The following is a 19,417-nucleotide window of genomic DNA, read 5'->3' as shown; positions in this document are numbered from 1 at the left end:
CCAATATGTTTCAGTGCTATGGGACATCCTTAAAGTCACACAGTCTGAACCAAAATCGCCCCCCTCACTGTTATACCTACTGTACTTACTGAATAACTCATAGTAGCTTGGTAGAATTTACAAGGTTCACATCAAGTATATAACGGTCTTGAAAATGCCTCTAGCTGGCTTTCCGTTCAAATGTTTCACAATTTAAAACACACTTCCGAAAAGTCAGCAAAAAAAGAAAAAGAAAAGTGAGCGAATTCATCAACTAAAATCCTAACGATGACATAAAAGTGATAAGATTAATCTTTGGGGCACACCTGTTACTCTGGTTTTCATAACACACAGGATGTTTCAACTAGCACACAACACTCGCATTGTGTATTCTTCTGTACCCAAGGTCAACTTCTTATTTGGCAGTGCTCTGAACTCCTGTCTCCATTTCTATGCACGTCGTTATTTGCTGCTACGTCTTAACCAATTGAACACTGTCAGAAATAGGGAGTAGGAGTACAGTAGGAGTCCATTTCTGTCCCCCAAGGTACAATCTACACTAATGTATCCCCTAGGGCTCATTATTGGACGTCGAGGTAACTATGTGTACCTTTATAGGGCCAAAAAGGTACATATATGTTCCCAAACAGCATATAAAGGGTACTAATAAGTACCTTAGAGGGTCCTGCCCCAGTGACAAGCCAGTGTACCCCTAAAGGGACATTAATGTACTTTATTTTCTGAGAGTGTAAAAGAATATATGCATTTCTTTGTTTGAACCGACCAATAATGTTCACCTCACTACACCCTTATGTGTGGAAAAAAAAAAAAAAAAAAAAAAAAAAAAAAAATATATATATATATATATATATATATATATATATATATATATATATATATATATATGTTATTTACCAGCTGGGAGGTCCATATCGTGAAATACCGTGACCGAGGTCTTGAAAGTACTGACCGAGGCCCTCTGGGCTGAGGTCAGTATTCAAGGCCGAGGTCACGGTATTTCACCATACGGACCGACCTTAAGCTGGTAAATAATATATTTATTTTTTTCTTTACCAAATTCTAACAGAAAACGAGAGCGCCCGAAAGGGAAAACCGAGCCGAGCCGCCATTTTGAATCCTCATTCACAGCTGTAATTCTAATGGCTTCCTCTTCGGTATACAAGTGCACTTCCATGGCAGGAAAAAAACTACATTTTGCATCCTATGTAGTCCCCTATTTATACGAAATTGAGTCATTCAGTATTCAGCCATGTTTTTGCTCGGTGTTAGCAACAGTTACAGGTTTTTAGCTTTCACCTGAAATGTTTTCTTTTATTTCTTCTTCCTCAGGGTAGTAAAACTCGCTTTCACTGTGAAGACTGTCGTTATCGTTATCCATGCTGTAAAATTAATTCTATTCATCTCATCTCATTATCTCTAGCCGCTTTATCCTTCTACAGGGTCGCAGGCAAGCTGGAGCCTATCCCAGCTGACTACGGGCGAAAGGCGGGGTACACCCTGGACAAGTCGCCAGGTCATCACAGGGCTGACACATAGACACAGACAACCATTCACACTCACATTCACACCTACGGTCAATTTAGAGTCACCAGTTAACCTAACCTGCATGTCTTTGGACTGTGGGGGAAACCGGAGCACCCGGAGGAAACCCACACGGACACGGGGAGAACATGCAAACTCCGCACAGAAAGGCCCTCGCCGGCCACGGGGCTTGAACCCGGACCTTCTTGCTGTGAGGCGACAGCGCTAACCACTACACTACCGTGCCGCCCCTCCTGAGAAATGCTGGCAAAAATTTATAAGATTTTTGATAACCTTATAAATAAATCTTATAAAAAAAAAGATAAATGTTGACAAAAAATGCTACTATGTTTGTTGTTGCTGTGAACGAGCGAGTCGCCAGAGGTCCATAACCGGGGTCCGTAACTGAGGTCCATATTGTAGGATATGGACCCGCTCGCCAGCCAATCAGAGCGCAGGATTTGATGGAAACCGGACCGTGAAAAAAATAAATACTCATATTTGACTTGGAATAACCTGAGAAACATCTCTGAACATGGTATCTGTGCCAGTAATGTCGCTCCCGGACCCATGAGGGAACCAATCGCAAACTTGGATGCACACAATTACAGATTCTAATAAGTGATTAGGAGTAAAAGACTCCAATACACAAAGGGCATATATGTTTTTCCCTTGTTAAAAGAAAGAAAGGAGATTTGATCTTTGATATTCATTCATTCATCTCCAGAAATTGCTTTATGCTCATCAGGGTCATGATACGCTTAATGTTGCTTAATTAAATCAAGAAAAACATGTTTCTTCATCTATCCTAACAGTACAGTCTCTTCTGCATGTCTGTCTTTAGATACAGACATACAGTGCTAAAACATGTGTCGTGTCATACCCCCTACATCATCATTTATTCGAAAAACGCATTTCCATCACTCTTTTTAACGGTTTGTCTTTACAAAGAGACCAACTTTTTTCCAGCTTAGCCAAGCATTAAAATTTTTTGTGATATTTAGGCTGGATAGAAAACCCCATTCTGATTATCTGTAACAGTCCAAGGTCATTCAGCTTTCACACTGCACACACTGTGAAGCATAATCAGCTAATAGGATACTGCAGCCTTTACTGCAAGAATAAGTGAGGGGGAAAAAAATCTCGTCTTTGTCACAATCTTTTATAAAAAAAAAGGCACAAAAATGAAAAGAAAGGTAAATCAGCTTTTAGAGGTCCGTTAACAGCAGAAAAATCCTGTTTTTAGTTGAAGTTGGGCCTGCATTGACAGACGAAACAGACTGATCTGGGGGAAAATCATGGCAAGAGCAATCACTGAATCAACAAAATCAGATAAACAACAATTAGTAGAAAAAAGAGAAAAAATCCAATTCTAATTACATGAAAGAAAATAACCTTTAGACTTCATTTTAGATTTGTTTTTACTATTTTTACTTTACTCAGTAAAGAGCCACAAACTACTACCATTGAACTTTGTCCTGGACATGTTTAGATAGCTCCTTGGTCTTCATGATGTTTGTTTAAGTATGTTTTCCAACATAACCCTGTGGTCCACCAGGAACAAGTATATTTTTACTGAGCTCACATGACACTTTAATTGATCAACTCCATTCAACAATTATGTATCTTCCATTAGCAACTGGCTGCACCAAAACTAATTTAGGGGATTCAAAAGAATGGATGTGAATACTTATGCAAGCACAATTTTTATGTTATTTTGTTTTATTGCCAAAAACGTGTGCAAACCTTATTGATTTTTTTCACCCCACTTTAATACAACTAGCTACATAATATAGATTTATGATAGTTATGGGTGGCATAGTGGTGTAGTGGTTAGCACTGTCGCCTCACAGCAAGAAGGTTCAGGCTTTGAGTCCAGTGGCTGACGAGGGCCTTTCTGTGTGGAGTCTGCATGTTCTCCCCGTGTCTGCGTGGGTTTCCTCCGGGTGCTCCGGTTTCCCCCACAGTCCAAAGACATGCAGGTTAGGTTAACATGGGGCGGCCTTGGGCTGAAGTGCCCTTGAGCAAGGCACCTAACTCCCAACTGCTCCCCTGGTGCTGTAGTATACTGCCCACTGCTCTGGGTATGTGTGTGTGCTCATTGCTCACTTGTGTGTGTGCATGTGTGTGTTCACTGCTTCACATGGGTTAAATGCAGAGGATGAATTTTAGTGTGTTTGAGTGTGCATGTGACAAATAAAGGCTTCTTCTTCATATAATCCCAGTTAAGTCTATTTCAGTTCCTGGTTGTAACAGTACAAAATGTGGGCAAGTTGGTGTGTGTGTGTGTGTGTGTGTGTGTGTGTGTGTGTATGTGTGTGTGTGTGAATATTTATGCAAGGCAGTGTACATTACATTGTACAAATTGCAGATCATACTAGTTTTATCTTTAATGCAAATTTTCGCAGTGACCCAACAAGAATGCAGGTTATTTAACTTCTTACCAGAAAACTGTGCCCTGGAATTGAACTTTTCAATTTTGCACTCATTTTATAATAGGTAAAGGAAAGCTATTCCCTGCAATTACTGCCTGGTATATTACCATCCATTGTGAAAAGTTTTTAAAAATTGTATTTTCTAATCGAATAAGGGACTGACCTTCAGACACAGTTGAGTCGGAGTGGCATTCTGAATGCCTTCTGATTGTGGATGTGTATAAGAGTTTTTAAATTGAATGTCTGCATCCTCATTCTCGTTATCTCTAGCCGCTTTATCCTGTTCTACAGGGTCACAGGCAAGCTGGAGCCTATCCCAGCTGACTACAGGTGAAAGGCAGGGTACACCCTGGACAAGTTGCCAGGTCATCACAGGGCTGACACATAGGCACAGACAACCATTCACACTCACATTCACACCTACGGTCAATTTAGAGTCACCAGTTAACCTAACCTGCATGTCTTTGGACTGTGGGGGAAACCGGAGCACCCGGAGGAAACCCATGCGGACACGGGGAGAACATGCAAACTCCGCACAGAAAGGCCCTCGCCGGCCATGAGGCTCGAACCCAGACCTTCTTGCTGTGAGGCGACAGCGCTAACCACTACACCACCGTGCCGCCCCTGTCTGCATCCTTTCCACCATTATTTTCTCTGGTTTTGTGCTTTAAGAGCAGCCTGTAGCTCACACTCGAGGACTCAATTCAACAGAAAACAATTCTCCTACGTCCCATTTAAGCCTCAGGCCATGAACTGGATTCTTCCCAGATTTCTGTTTTATTTACACCGAGTTGACAGTTTATCAGGTTTTAGATAGATCTATCTAATAAACAGACAATTCAGTGTATTTTTATGTATTCTGTAGCAATGCCTGGGAAGGTTTCCTTTCCTGAAGGAAAGGAAACCAGCACAATATAAATATTCACTGTTGCTAAAATATACAGTACCGTGCAAAAGTCTTAGGCACATGTAAACAAATACTGTAGACCAAAAATGGCTGAAAAAATAATGAAATGAAATGTTTCAATGTTAAAAAAAAATACTATAAACAGCAGTAAGCCATAATAAATGAAACTGTGGTACACTGTTGAGTGAGGTACAATTGAAACTGTGGTCTGTGGTACAATGAGTGCAGTTTTATAAGGAAATGAGCTGTAGGTTTTACTGAGCATCTTACAGAACCAGCCACAGTTCTTCTGGACACTTTGACTGTCACACTCGCTTCTTCATTTTGCACCAAAACCCAGCAGCCTTCATTATGTTTTCTTTTTTCATCTGAAAAGTGCTCTCTTGTGTAATGTGCTGCTCAGATACAAACTTTTTTTTCCTGTAACATTTAATTTAATTGTGCTGGAAAACGAACGTGTGGACTCTAAAATGTTTTTGTACTGACTTAATAATGTAGAAATCATAAAATAGAAATCTATAACAAAGTTTGTATGGAAAAACGAAACAAACAAACAAAAAAAAACCTAGTGTGCCTAAGACTTTTGCACAGCACTGTACCTTTTCATTTACCTGCTATGTGACTGCTATTATGGACAGTAATACATAAGTTTAAAAAACATGTAGTGTTTATACTTTTACATGATAAGATTCTTGGTCAAAGATTTAAACGATAGAAATAAATAGAAAATGAAAATACTTTGCATGTCGGACTCAGTGGTGACTCAGTGGTTAAGGCTCTTTGTTTCTGTTCAGGAGGGTGAAGATCAAATCCTGGCATAATTGTAGCTGCCCAATGAATATCTATAGATGTACTGTACATGTGTACTTATTTCTGATTGAAGGTCAGAAATACTCTTTGAGTTGCACTACTAGTAAAAGAAAAAAACATTAGCATTATAGAAGAACAACTTTATTTATCACACGTACACTTAAGCACAGTGAAATTTGTCCTCTGCATTTAACCCATCTGAAGCAGTGAACATACACATGCACACACACATGAGCAATGAGTGCACACACATACCCAGAGCAGTGGGCAGCTACGCTACAGCATCTGGGGAGCAATTGGGGGTTAGTTGCCTTGCTCAAGGGTACTTCAGCCCAGGGCCGCCCTGTGTTAACCTAACTGCATGTCTTTGGACTGTGGGGGAAACCGGAGCACCTGGAGGAAACTCCAAGGAGAAACACGAAGAGAACCTGCAAACTCCACACAGAAAGGCCCCTGCTGGCTGCTGGGCTCAAACCCAGAACCTTCTTGCTGTGAGGCGACAGTGCTAGTCACTACACCACCGTGCCGCCCATCATTAATGAGAGATTTGTAAGTCCTTACATTCCTTCAACTCTACCTGAATGACTTGCATATTCATATTTATAATGAATGTGAGCTTCCATGGCATCCAGGATTTATTTTGTAATGAAATTCACAGCTGACTTTTTTTTTTAGATTAATTGACTACTGTTTTAAACCCAGTTGGCCATTGGAGACAATAAAGATAATCCAAGTCTGTTGTCACTTAGGTTACAATACCCACAATGCTATTTGACTACCTGGCAATAGTCCTGCAGTGGAATTTAACCCTTTCTTCAGCTCTCTACCTAAAAAGAGCAGTGCAGCAGCACTTTAGTCTTTTAGTCTATCCACTTCATCTCTACACTCTGCTCAAACAGATCAGCTTCCAAAGCATCATCTTTCATGCTAAAACCACCATTAGTACCATTACGCTTGTCAGTTCATTGATCTTTATCTAACTGAGCAGAATCTCTGCTGTAATTCAGCACAACTTTTTCGTATAGCTGAATCACATTCTTGAACTTTGAGTGCAGTGCTTTCTGTCTTCATGAACTCTACACTGGATTTCTCATTAATATGCAAAATGAAGCTCTAGTTCTTTTGTTTTTAGGAGCTAATAGGAAAAACCTGGTCGTTATCCCTTGTTTGAGATTGTTGAGTTTTTTTCTCCTATTAAACACCATTGTAACTGTGCCAGCAACAACCCAATATGACATCAGCATGGCAGACAAGCACTAATCTCACCAACCAACACCTATCGCTGGGTTTCACATGACGTCACATCTGCCTCATTAGTTATTCAAAACTTTAGCTGGTGGTCTACCAAAGCTCAATTGACAAAGCATTTGTATGGAGAAGGTGCGTTGCTCGCATGAAAAATGCCTTACACTTGCGTTGTTTTAGATTGTTCAAATCGATCAAACCGTGACTCTGATAAAAGTTTCTTCAGAATTCCCCGTGAACTAATAAAAAAGGGTGAACGAACACAGGATTTCACAAAAAGACATCGAGAAAGGTGGCTTTTGAACCTCTCACTGAAATCGAAGGGAGCCGAGTCGAAGCATGCTCGAGTTTGCACTGATCGCTTGGTGAAAGGTTTGTATCTCCCTCTCAGCTGTGTCCTTCATGTTTTCCAAGTACTTTTCTTGTTATGTGTTGTTACTTGTGTCAGTACTTTTTTTAGTCACAAAGCACTAAAGTCCCCAGCTGCTTCTTTGTTTACTCCTCACAAAGTCCATATGCACGAAGGTCGTGACAAAATTCTTACCCAGCCATATAGTTACAATGCGCCGTGATCACTTCTCCGTCTTGTCTAACTAAGATCCAGGTCTTTAAAGGGGTTTCTGATGATCTTTGTGAATGATTTACCTGAGAGATAAGAGCCAACACAAGTGAGAATCGAGTGAACTGTTATTTCTTCACACTTCAACTTGCAGCGCTTGGTTGTAAAGACACGAACTAAAAGCTTAAAAAAAACACATACTTACACGGGCAAAAACAGTACAGGATTCATTCGGCAGCGACTTGATATCGAGGTCCTTTACCCAGCCACATACAAAAAAGCTATAAGTCTCCATACTCTTCCACACTTTCATCTGTTTTGCGGTGTAGAAAGATGTCTGCAACACCAGATAGTTCGAGATGTTGGGGAACTCGACTAAAGGGTAGTTTTCGAGATTGTATGACAAATTCTTCTTTCCCAGACTGTAGGGGTCGATTCCATTGCACACAGCAATCTTCTGAATATATCTAAAGCCAGCAATGGCTTCTAAATTACGAGCATACTCTGATAAGTTATGGTTAGTTGTTTGCACTACGGAAGCCGTTGAGACCACCAGCTATTTCACCTCCAGTAAATCCACTAAGAAAAGTCACGTTACTGAAAGCCAGCAATATTTTACAAATATTTCAAAATAAACAAATTTCATTATGATGCAATGTATAAGCAATATGAATGGAAGAACGGCAAGGTGTACAGCAGGCTAATGGTTCGTGTATACTACATGGAAGGTAAAACTGTCGACTAACAACAGAGCTGCATTTTGGATCCGTTACCACCTGAGGCAGTGCACGCTGTCAGTCTGTCAAGGGAATCCTGTTTCTTCTGAAACTATTACAAGCCAGGGCAAGTGTCGAACATATGAAATATAAATTAAAGTTGAGAACGTATTTGAGATGTGAGACGCATGAATAATGTATTATAATAAGCCTGAGATATGTTTGATGAGGAGCAATTAAAGTTTTATCTGATAACCTCATCGAGTCACTTTGAGCCAGAGGTGCTTAAGGCACATCATAACCAAGCACAACAGCTGTCTGAGTCAGAAAACTGGCTTTCCTTCACCGGTTTTACATTTCAGTAATTTCCGAAGCACTTCCTAGGGGATAAATAAGATGTGTCAGTTTATGTATTTTGTTTCATTGAGCTACTCAATCAAAATGAGATTCATACAGCTCTGACTTACGATGACTTCAATTTCAAGAAAGAAAAAGGTGTTCTGTCTGAAGCGTGGCGGTCATGATTTAAAAGATGGACTGGTCCATACCGTGTGGCAGCTGTGGAGGTGAGTCGTATGCCACGTCCTCGGACACTCCTTCCTCTGCTTGGGTCATCAGATCCATTTAGGTAGGACAGCTCACGCAGCTGCTCTTGCCTGATCTCATCATTGTAATCCTGCAGGAAGAGAAAACAGCATGCCTAGCATTGAACACTACACCAGTTTAACAATCTTAAAAAATTTTATTGTAATTATATGTTATTATATGTATTATATTAACAGTGTAAGTGATTTTGTGTGAGTGTTTAACTGTGAAGGGCTTCAATTAAAAAATAGTAAAAATTTTTTGTTCTGGAATGTTTTTACAGATGTTCCACAACATTAAATATATTGGTTTCCTAGAACAACATGCCAAGTTGTGTTTTATTGCTTACATAATAAATAGTAAATATATTTTCTCAGGGTTTAGGCTACTGACGTACAAATGTGCAGTAGTTGAGTACTTCAAAATGCAGACAATCCATCAGAAAAATGTTGCTACCACACTCTGGTACAGTATCCATCCATCCATCCATCCATCCATCCATCCATCCATCCATCCATCCATCCATCCATCCATCATCCACTGCTAATCCAGATCCAGGCCGTGGGGGCAGCAGTCTAATCAGAGCTGTCCAAACCTCCCTCTCCCCAGCCATCCCCTCCAGTGCTTCCAGGAGGATAGTGAAGCATTCCCAAGCCAGCTGAGAGATATAATCTCTCCAGTATGTCCTAGGTTTGTCTCAGTCTTCTCACAGTAGGACATGCCCAAAGCATCTCAACTGGGAGGTGCCTGGGAGGCATCCTCGACAGATGCGCAAACCACATCAACTGGTTCTTTTCGATACAGAGGAGCAGCGGCTCTACTCTGAGCTCATCCCAAATGACCTAGCTCCAGACACCCTGCTAAGAAAGCTCATTTCTCCTGCTTTTATCTGCAATACTGTGCTTTGAGTCACTACCCACAGCTTATGGCCATAGGTGAAGGTAGGAAAATAGATCGACCAGTAAATTGACAGCTTCACATAATGGCTCAGCTGTCTCTTCGCCATGCTGCACCAATCCACCTGTCAATCTCCTGTTCCATTATTCCCCCACTCGTGAACAAGACCCTGAGATACTTGAACCCCTCCATTTGAGGCAACAACTCCTTCCCAGCCCAGAGCAGACAATCCACCATTTTCTGGCTAAGAACCATGGCTTCAAACTTGGAGGTGCTAATTCTCATCCCAGCTACCTCACACTCAGCTCCAAACCACCCCAGAACAAGCAGGAGGTCATAACTTGATGAAGCCAACACCACATCATCAGCAAAAAGCAAAGATGCGATCCTGAGCCCACCATCCTGAGGACACCCTCTACTTCTTGGCTGCACCCAGAAATTCTGTCCATAAAAATTATGAACAGAGTTGATTAAAAAAGGGCAGCCCTGGTGGAATGAGTCTTATTGCTGGCAATACAAACCAAGCTCCAACGACTGGTTCTGCACTGAATGGTGTACGATACACTATTTTTGTCCAAATAAGTATTTTTGTTCCAACATGTAAAATGCTATAAACCAGTGTTTCTCAACCATTGGGCCGCAGCCCATTGGTGGGCCACGAAGCGCCATCTAGTGGGCCGCAATTTTTTTTTCAAGTTGATGTTAAGTTTTTACTCATAGTAGGGTACAGTTATTGGGATGCATCCGACATCACATCTGCCTCATTAAGCTATGGTCACACTACAGCTCGTGATGCTTTGTGATGAGCTATCAGTGAAAATGAGGCATTTTGGTGGCAATATACGCGCACACAGTAGGTGAACACTTGACTGTCGTGCCTTTGCACGCTTGAGTCTGGGGCAGCTTGAGTGGCCGCGCGCACTCATGGAGCACATTTTGCGCACTCTTGGGACATGATTTTTGTGGGAAACACCTGGTACTGATTTGAGCACAATCAGCAGATAGGGACGCTGTTTTCACAGAGGCTTTGCAAAGCATTATCACTGTCATGTTTGTTTCTAGCCATGTTTATAATGCTATTGAAATATTCTGCTTTCTGTTTTGCTTTTGTAAATATCATGCCTGCTAATAAACATTCTTCCTGCACTTAGATTCATCTACCTTGTAGTGTCCTGATCCCCAGATCTTTACCCCAGCCACATATAAAAAGTTGTACACCTCCATGCTCTTCCAGGTTTTTCATCTGTGTGTCCGTGTAGAACGATGTCTGCAGCACCAGGTAGTTTGAGATGTCAGGGAACTCAATGGATGGATAATTTTCCAACTTATAGGAAAAATTCTTCTTTGTTAGCATCTGAGGATCTATCCCATTGAATGGTTTCTATATCCACTTCTTTTGAGTGTACTTCTTGGTTTTAATAACTTGTTTTCTGTACACAAACATAGCAATAAATTCTTGTGTTAATGGACCAGACTCCACTTTTGGATCATTAATCCCTTTTGACTGAGAATGCCCTGCATGCATGGTTTTATGTTGGCTTCTGGTACATCCATACAGTTTTAAATATAATACCTGTAATTAAAAATAGTTTGTTTTTATTGCACTTATTTAATTCCTGGGCTCCCATCTGTAACAGGGAGTGATGTTGCATCCCATCAATACACTTTACAATAGATTATTAGATTCTAATAGAATAGATGAGCCAAAATAATTGGGGATTTTTTTAATGGGCCCTGACTCGTTACAAGTATGAATAGGCGGGCCTCGAAGCGGAAAAGGCTGAGAACCCCTGCTATAAACCAAGCAATTCTTTGGATCTGAGTTTTGAAGTAGAGTAATAGCATTATGTGCTGCTATGAGGAAAGCGATGATAACTTTGTAATATGACACACAATCCTCAGAAAGGAAAAATGAAAATGAGATCAGATGTCGACACACAATCTATGCTATGACACAAAAATGAACATGAATCTTTCATTTAGACTGCAAGGACAATATCATAGGAAGAAGAGAAACAGAGATCTAGCTGATTAACACTGCTTCACACCAGCTATCAATGTACTGTGTTGTGAAAGAATACCACCACTTCCTGCATTTATAAAGTCCCCCCTCACCCATCTGATTGAACATGACAGCGCCCTGAATCACAAGGCCGATTACAGCATGGATAGCTCTTATTTTATTATCTTGTCACTGCCACAGGCAGATAAATGGATCCTCATTTCCACCAGCCACTTATTCCCCTTCCTGTTTGCTATAACAGCTGGGCACAGGAAAATATTAGAAATGGCATGAAGACAAGAGTGGTCTTTTCATCGTGATTCAGTCAACAATCAGTAAAGAGCCTGTTGATCAGGATTCAGATGCTGTCCTCAAAACCCCATTTTCTTTTTAATTGCTTTGTTTTTTTTTTGTATATGCAACCCATGTAATCATGTCTTAATTTGATTCGCCTGGCTGCTATATGCACAAGAGAGGATATTACAGGAAAGTTTTAAAACACAAATTAGTTACCATTAACTGCACATTAATGTAAAAAAAAAGTTTCTGAGATGCAAAGAATTTATCACCCTATGTTTTTGGATTTAAACTTTGTTATAGATGTCTTTTTATTTTATTTTATGACTTCTACATTATTAAGTCAATGCGAAAACGACAAATATTAGTTTTCCACCATAAAATTAAAAATATTACAGAAAAATGTTTGTATGTCAGTACAGAAAGCAGCATCTTATGCATATTTTTTCAAAGCAGCATATACAGTGGTGCTTGAAAGTTTGTGAACCCTTTAGAATTTTCGATATTTCTGCATAAATATGACCTAAAACATCATCAGATTTTTACACAAGTCCTAAAAGTAGATAAAGAGAACCCAGTTAAACAAATGAGACAAAAATATTATACTTGGTCATTTATTTATTGAGGAAAATGATCCAATATTACATATCGGTGAGTGGCAAAAGTATGTGAACCTTTGCTGTCAGTATCTGGTGTGACTCCCTTGTGCAGCAATAACTGCAACTAAACGTTTCCAGTAACTGTTGATCAGGGGTGAAAGTAACTTTTATTTCTTGCCGGTACTATTATTTTGAGTCATAGTGCATGCGCACAGCGCGCGCCGAAAAATACACCTAATTATTTATTATTGTCTACTTATCAAGCATTCACTAGGACTTCTTATCACTCAGTAGTACTAGTATAGACTAGTACTTGTTTCTGAAGATCCTTCAGCTGTCATTTCTTGCTGACTTTGTGACTCCTCACTCTGGCTTTGAACTTGCTCTGAATCATCTTCCATGGGTATTGTTCTGCTAACTTTACCTGGTACGTTTTCTGTTGCATCATTGCTGTGGTCTTTTCTCTTAAAGATATCAGTAATTTTTCTCTGCATTATTATTTTCCAGTTGTCCTCTCTTCCTTATCTTATCAAATATATCGTTGTGGTTTTCTGTTGGTGTTTTTGGATTCTTTGTATTTTCCTACAGGTGTGTCAGAACGTTTGAGAAAGTGCGTGCGTTCTACAGTAAGTGCGTGTGTTCTCAGTGCGCGTGCCATGCATTGGTAGCCTAGTTACTCTGCTCGCTCCAACCAGACAGTAATCTAGAATCTTTGCCCCAACTTCCACTCGATTTACGAATTCTGATCAAAGTAATTTTTAAATAGCCTGTCATGAAACATTAACATGTTTCTTTATATGCCTTTTTATTTGGGAGACTTTGCAACTAACGTCTGTCTGCTAAAACACTTTGATTACCAGCTGCGCACGTTATACCACAAGATCTGGTTAAACCGTACGCGCGCTGTAGCTCGCTCGTTGTTTGTCCAGCGAAACACTGCACACATAATAGAATATTGAAACATCAACATATGTTTCTGTATATGTTGTTTTTATTTGGGAGACTTTGCAACAAACATCTGTCTACTAAAACACTTTGGATACCAGCTGCACACGTTGGCGCAAGATGGTTAAGCAGTGGGCTACGCGCACTCTCTCACACGTTGTCTGTCGAGTGAAACACGGAAGGAATTCACTTCAGACATAATTCAGAGACAGGTCAGAACAACTTATATGCAATGTATATTGAGGAAACGTGTTGCTTTTGGTAAATTGACGTTAGCAGGTGTGTTGTTATGCTGAAAGTGCATTTTTTTTTTCAGAGACAGTATATTTTTCTTTCCGGTATGGGCAAATCTTTTAGTGGTACACCGGACCGGGCAGGACCAGCTTACTTTCACCCCTGCTGTTGATCAGTCCTGCACACCGGCTTGGAGGAATTTTAGCCCATTCCTCCGTACAGAACAGCTTCAACTCTGGGATGTTGGTGGGTTTCCTCACATGAACTGCTCGCTTCAGGTCCTTCCACAACATTTCGATTGGATCAAGGTCAGGACTTTGACTTGGCCATTCCAAAACATTAACGTTATTCTTCTTTAACCATTATTTGAGAGAAACGACTTGTGTGCTTAGGGTCGTTGTCTTGCTGCATGACCCACCTTCTCTTGAGATTCAGTTCATGGACAGATGTCCTGACATTTTCCTTTAGAATTCGCTGGTATAATTAAGAATTCATTGTTCCATAAATGATGGCAAGCCGTCCTGGCCCAGATGCAGCAAAACAGGCCCAAACCACGATACTACCACCACCATGTTTCACAGATGGGATAAGGTTCTTATGCTGGAATGCAGTGTTTTCCTTTCTCCAAACATAATGCTTCTCATTTAAACGAAAAAGTTCTATTTTGGTCTCATCTATCCACAAAACATTTTTCCAATAGCCTTCTGGCTTGTCCACATGATCTTTAGCAAACTGCAGACAAGCAGCAATGTTCTTTTTGGAGAGCAGTGGCTTTCTCCTTGCAACCCTGTCATGCACACCATTGTTGTTCAGTGTTCTCCTGATGGTGGACTCATGAACATTAGCCAATGTGAGAGACGCCTTCACTTGCTTAGAAGTTACCCTGAGGTCCTTTGTGACCTCGCCGACTATTACACGCCTTGCTCTTGGAGTGATCTTTGTTGGTCAACCACTCCTGGGGAGGGTAACAATGGTCTTGAATTTTCTCCATTTGTACACAATCTGTCTGACTGTGGATTGGTGGAGTCCAAACTCTTTAGAGATGGTTTTGTAACCTTTTCCAGCCTGATGAGCATCAACAACGCTTTTTCTGAGGTCCTCAGAAATCTCCTTTGTTCGTATCATGATACACTTTCACAAACATGTGCTGTGAAGATTAGACTTTGATAGATCCCTGTTCTTTAAATAAAACAGGGTGCCCATTCCCACCTGATTGTCATCCCACTGATTGAAAACACCTGACTCTAATTTCCCCTTCAAATGAACTGCTAATCCTAGAGGTTCCCATACTTTTGCCACTCACCGATATGTAATATTGGATCATTTTCCTCAATAAATAAATGACCAAGTATAATATTTTTGTCTCATTAGTTTAACTGGGTTCTCTTTATCTACTTTTAGGACTTTTGTGAAAATCTGTTGATGTTTTAGGTCATATTTATGCAGAAATATAGAAAATTCTAAAGGGTTCACAAACTTTTAAGCACCACTGTATATGTATATGCTCTTTATAATAGTATTGTAGTACTTGAGGTTAGTCTTGGTCTACAGGCCAATTTTTGATGGTCTTGGTCTCATATTGGAATCGACTGCATTTTTACTCGGTCTTGTCTCGGTTTCAGACAAAGCGGATTTATTTCAAGACCGGTCAAGACCACAACTGTGGGGATATCACTAAATTGCCTGTGCATTGTCTGATTTATTTCTTAACATTATTACTGTGTGTGGATGATTTGACGCTGCGCCAAATGCAACGTGACTCATTGCTAATTTGAGGACAGCACAGTGGTGTGGTGATTAGCACTGTTGCCTCACAGCAAGAAGGTTCTGGGTTCGAGCCCAGCAGCCGACGGGGGCCTTTTTGTGTGGAGTTTGCATGTTCTCCCTGTGTCTGGACTGTGGGGGAAACCAGAGCACCTGGAGGAAACCCACGCAAAGACATGCAGGTTAGGCTAATTGGTAGCTCTAAATTGACCATAGGTGTGAATGTGAGTGTGAATGGTTGTTTGTCTCTATGTGTCAGCCCTGTGATGACCTGGCGACTTGTCCAGGGTGTACCCCGCCTATCGCCCATAGTCAGCTGGGATGGGCGCCAGCTTGCCTGTGACCCTTCACAGGATAAACTGGAGCAGATAATGGATGGATGGATTGCTAATTTGAAATTTTTGTTTCTGTTAACGGCTGTCACACCTCTCTGCTCCCTTCACACACCCTCCAAGAAAGTGATTGCGGCAGCCAGGGTAAGAAGCTGTGGCTGTCTGAGAGCAGGAGGATGTGTCAGTCAAATCTTCTGTGATAAAATTTGAGAAGTGCCTAATGTTTGCATGTTCCACATTTTATTGCAAGTGTGTCATGCAGTATAGGACTTGCACTAGGCTGGTCTTGATCTTGACTTAGTCTCAACCCCTCAAAGACTGGGTCTTGTCTCGGGATCAATACACTCTGGTCTTGGTCATGACTTGGTCTCGGTTTAGGTGGTCTTGATTGCAACATTGCATTGTCGTATTTATTTATTTTTTTTAATGTAGAAACATTTAATTTTTCCATCTTTGCTTGACAGCAATTCTTTGTATGTGCCTTGGTTGATGATTTGTTCATTCAGACATGAATCACATATTTAAATAATACTGGCTGGTGTTGAGTGGTGTATTAAATATATTCCATTCAGCTAGCATGATATTGAACAAGTTGAAGACGAGTTCAATATCATGCTAGTTGAATGGAATATATCTGATATACCACGAAAAAGCCAGCCAATATTATTATTATTATTATTATCTCATTATCTCTAGCCACTTTATCCTGTTCTACAGGGTCGCAGGCAAGCTGGAGCCTATCCCAGCTGACTACGGGCAAAAGGCGGGGTACACCCTGGACAAGTCGCCAGGTCATCACAGGGCTGACACATAGACACAGACAACCATTCACACTCACATTCACACCTACGGTCAATTTAGAGTCACCAGTTAACCTAACCTGCATGTCTTTGGACTGTGGGGGAAACCGGAGCACCCGGAGGAAACCCACGCGGACACGGGGAGAACATGCAAACTCCACACAGAAAGGCCCTCGCCAGCCCCGGGGCTCGAACCCAGGACCTTCTTGCTGTGAGGCGACAGCGCTAACCACTACACCACCGTGCCGCCCTATTATTATTATTATTATTATTATTATTATTATACATTCCTTTTGATGAATGATGAATGATGATGAATGAACCCTTTATTGTCACTTAGTCACAAGTACCAGCGAAATTAGCCGTCAACCCGTCTGTACATATACACATACATACAACTGACACGGGGGGAGTAGACAGGACAGGAAGACAGGGATGAAAAATACAGAGTAACATGAGGGGAGGGGAGGAGAAAAAAGCAACCCCCACACTATGCTCCTGTGGGGAGTACAGTGTGGGAACATTAAAAAAACACCTCAGCACATAAGCACAAAAATAACACAGTACTCTTTACAACATGAAAACTTGGGACTCGAGGGGGAAGCGGGTGAGGGAGGGGGCGATCATGGGAGGGGGGTAAGGGGGTAGGGGGGTAGGGGCAGAGGTGTAGGTAACCCAGCACAAACAAGCAGTCCGGTCTTGCAGCTGAAGACGGCGCTTACCCACTTGTCACACTGGAGGTAAAAGCGGCGACCGTGGGAAGTGGGGGAAGAAATACGAGAGCGTCTCACTGCAGTGATCTTCAGGGGGAGTTGTTGTCCCAGCAATGGCCTTGGCCAAGGCCAGTGCTGTCTGAGGGAGCCGAAAGCAGATAAGATTGGGATTGTTTGGTCTTGGGGCGAGTAGATGCATTCCTTTACACGACTACTCTGTTTGTCCATTCTGGTCTCAGAATCGATCCATTTTCCTTTGCAAAGCCAAAAGCTTCTCCATGATGTTATCCATGTTGCAGTTCAAGTTCTGAATAGCCACAGTCTGAGTGCTGACATCTCTGCCCACCGCTTCAATCATGTCGGGCAGCTTTATGGGGCTTTGGACAGCTGTCACCGTTTTCTGATTTCCTCGATAAACCAGGGCAATGCCTAATCCAATCAGCAAAAGTCCTGTAATCATGGTTCCAAATAGGTAGATGTCTTCAATGTCCTCCACAGAAAGAACCACCAGGCACACGACCCGCCACCTCTCCCACACGTCCATCGTGTAGCCAGCTGCGAACGTTCCGGCAGGACTGGCTGGTTCCCCCGAACCCAGGCTTCTTGTCAAGAAGATTGTGTCAATTGCGTGAAGAGACCAGTTTATTAATTCCATAATTTTTAGTTTGGAGAGCAGTGTGGAGAGAGTCTCTCAAAAGTATAGACAATAGACAGACGAGACAGCAGAAGCAGAAGCAGGGAAGATAAGGGAAGGGAGAGGCAGAGAAATGCGACTGCCTTCCGTGAGAGCACAGAGAAATATTTTGGGTGTTCAATGTGTTTTTCTCTTTCAAATTCTCCCATATTTAATGACGCAAACCTGGCGGCCATGTTTGTTTACAAATTGTTACAGTCGCTCGCTAGCGCGGAAGTTTTACATCTCTGATGTGTGATGTGTTGTTGTTTTGACAGCCATGCAATATTGTAAACCATAACCAACGCTCATTCTCTACTGGGTAGAGTGACATAATACACGTAGGATAAGCGATATGCTAACGATATTGCATGCTATCAAACCAAATGAATGTAACCCTCTAGAAGGGAATAGAATACATGTTTTTATTCCATCAAAAACGTGTCCTGTATAATAATCTATAGTAGTGTATAATAAAATACATTTTGACTATAACACCTGCATTACACACACACACACACACACACACACACACACACACACACACAGGAACTTTAGTGTTTAATGAGAATACATTTCTTGGCAGATGCTTCATGAAAAGCATTGGATGGCAAAGCTAATTATGTTCTGATGGAAAGTGGATGTGAAAAACTTCAGCTTAGGCTTTGAGAGTCAGCATAGAACACAAAAGCCATAGAAGCCCAGAGTCAGAGCAGTACAGCTACTGGCAGACTAACAGCATGTAAACTCATTAGAGACAAGTTATTTTTCATACACCAAGCAGCTATGATGAATAATGTCCTACCAAAAGCAAACCATGAGGCATGCTCTTGCATGTTAATACAAATATCCTGTATACCTGTATGATAGATAAGAATAAGAATATAAGACATCTTTGACCTGCTGATGTATATTGCATTTGCTTGCTGCTTGTAGATAGGGATGCTGCTTGTAGAGAGGGAATCCCTCGCGGATTTCCCGTTAGAGCAGTCGCGAGACGAGACTCTGCGGCATGCGTTTGACCAAGTGAGAGTAATCGATGGTCAAACGCTCCAGCCAAATGCCACCCCGTCCTTCCCCTATTTTTCCATTATGAAGGATAGATTATACCCAGTGACGCAGGACACTCAGACTAAGGAGCCAATCACACAACTTTTAATCCCAAAGAGCCGCCGGGAATTGGTATTCCAGGTGGCTCACTTTAATCCCATGGCTGGACACTTGGGGCAGGATAAGACACTAGCCTGAATAATGGCCCAGTTCTATTGGCCAAGGATTCGTGGTGATGTCCGTAGGTGGTGTACGGCGTGCCGCGAATGCCAGTTAGTAAATCCAGCGGCCATCCCAAAGTGCCTTTGTGCCCTCTGCCATTAATCGAGACCC

At 41.5% G+C, this 19,417-nt stretch overlaps 1 protein-coding gene across 1 annotated transcript in view; it reads right to left on the bottom strand.

Annotated features, from left to right (window-relative positions):
• khdrbs2 (KH domain containing, RNA binding, signal transduction associated 2) overlaps positions 1 to 19,417 on the bottom strand; it is a 237,727-nt gene that overhangs the window by 78,202 nt on the left and 140,108 nt on the right. Inside the window, exon 5 of the mRNA XM_060926333.1 lies at positions 8,742 to 8,869. Coding sequence (XP_060782316.1) covers positions 8,742 to 8,869 — 128 coding nt within the window. The remainder of the gene's footprint in view (positions 1 to 8,741; positions 8,870 to 19,417) is intronic.

Source organism: Neoarius graeffei, chromosome 7 (assembly GCF_027579695.1).
Source record: "Neoarius graeffei isolate fNeoGra1 chromosome 7, fNeoGra1.pri, whole genome shotgun sequence".
NCBI lineage: Eukaryota > Metazoa > Chordata > Actinopteri > Siluriformes > Ariidae > Neoarius > Neoarius graeffei.
The sequence above is the reverse complement of the archived record's forward strand: the minus strand, read 5'-3'. Positions and strand labels throughout refer to the sequence as shown.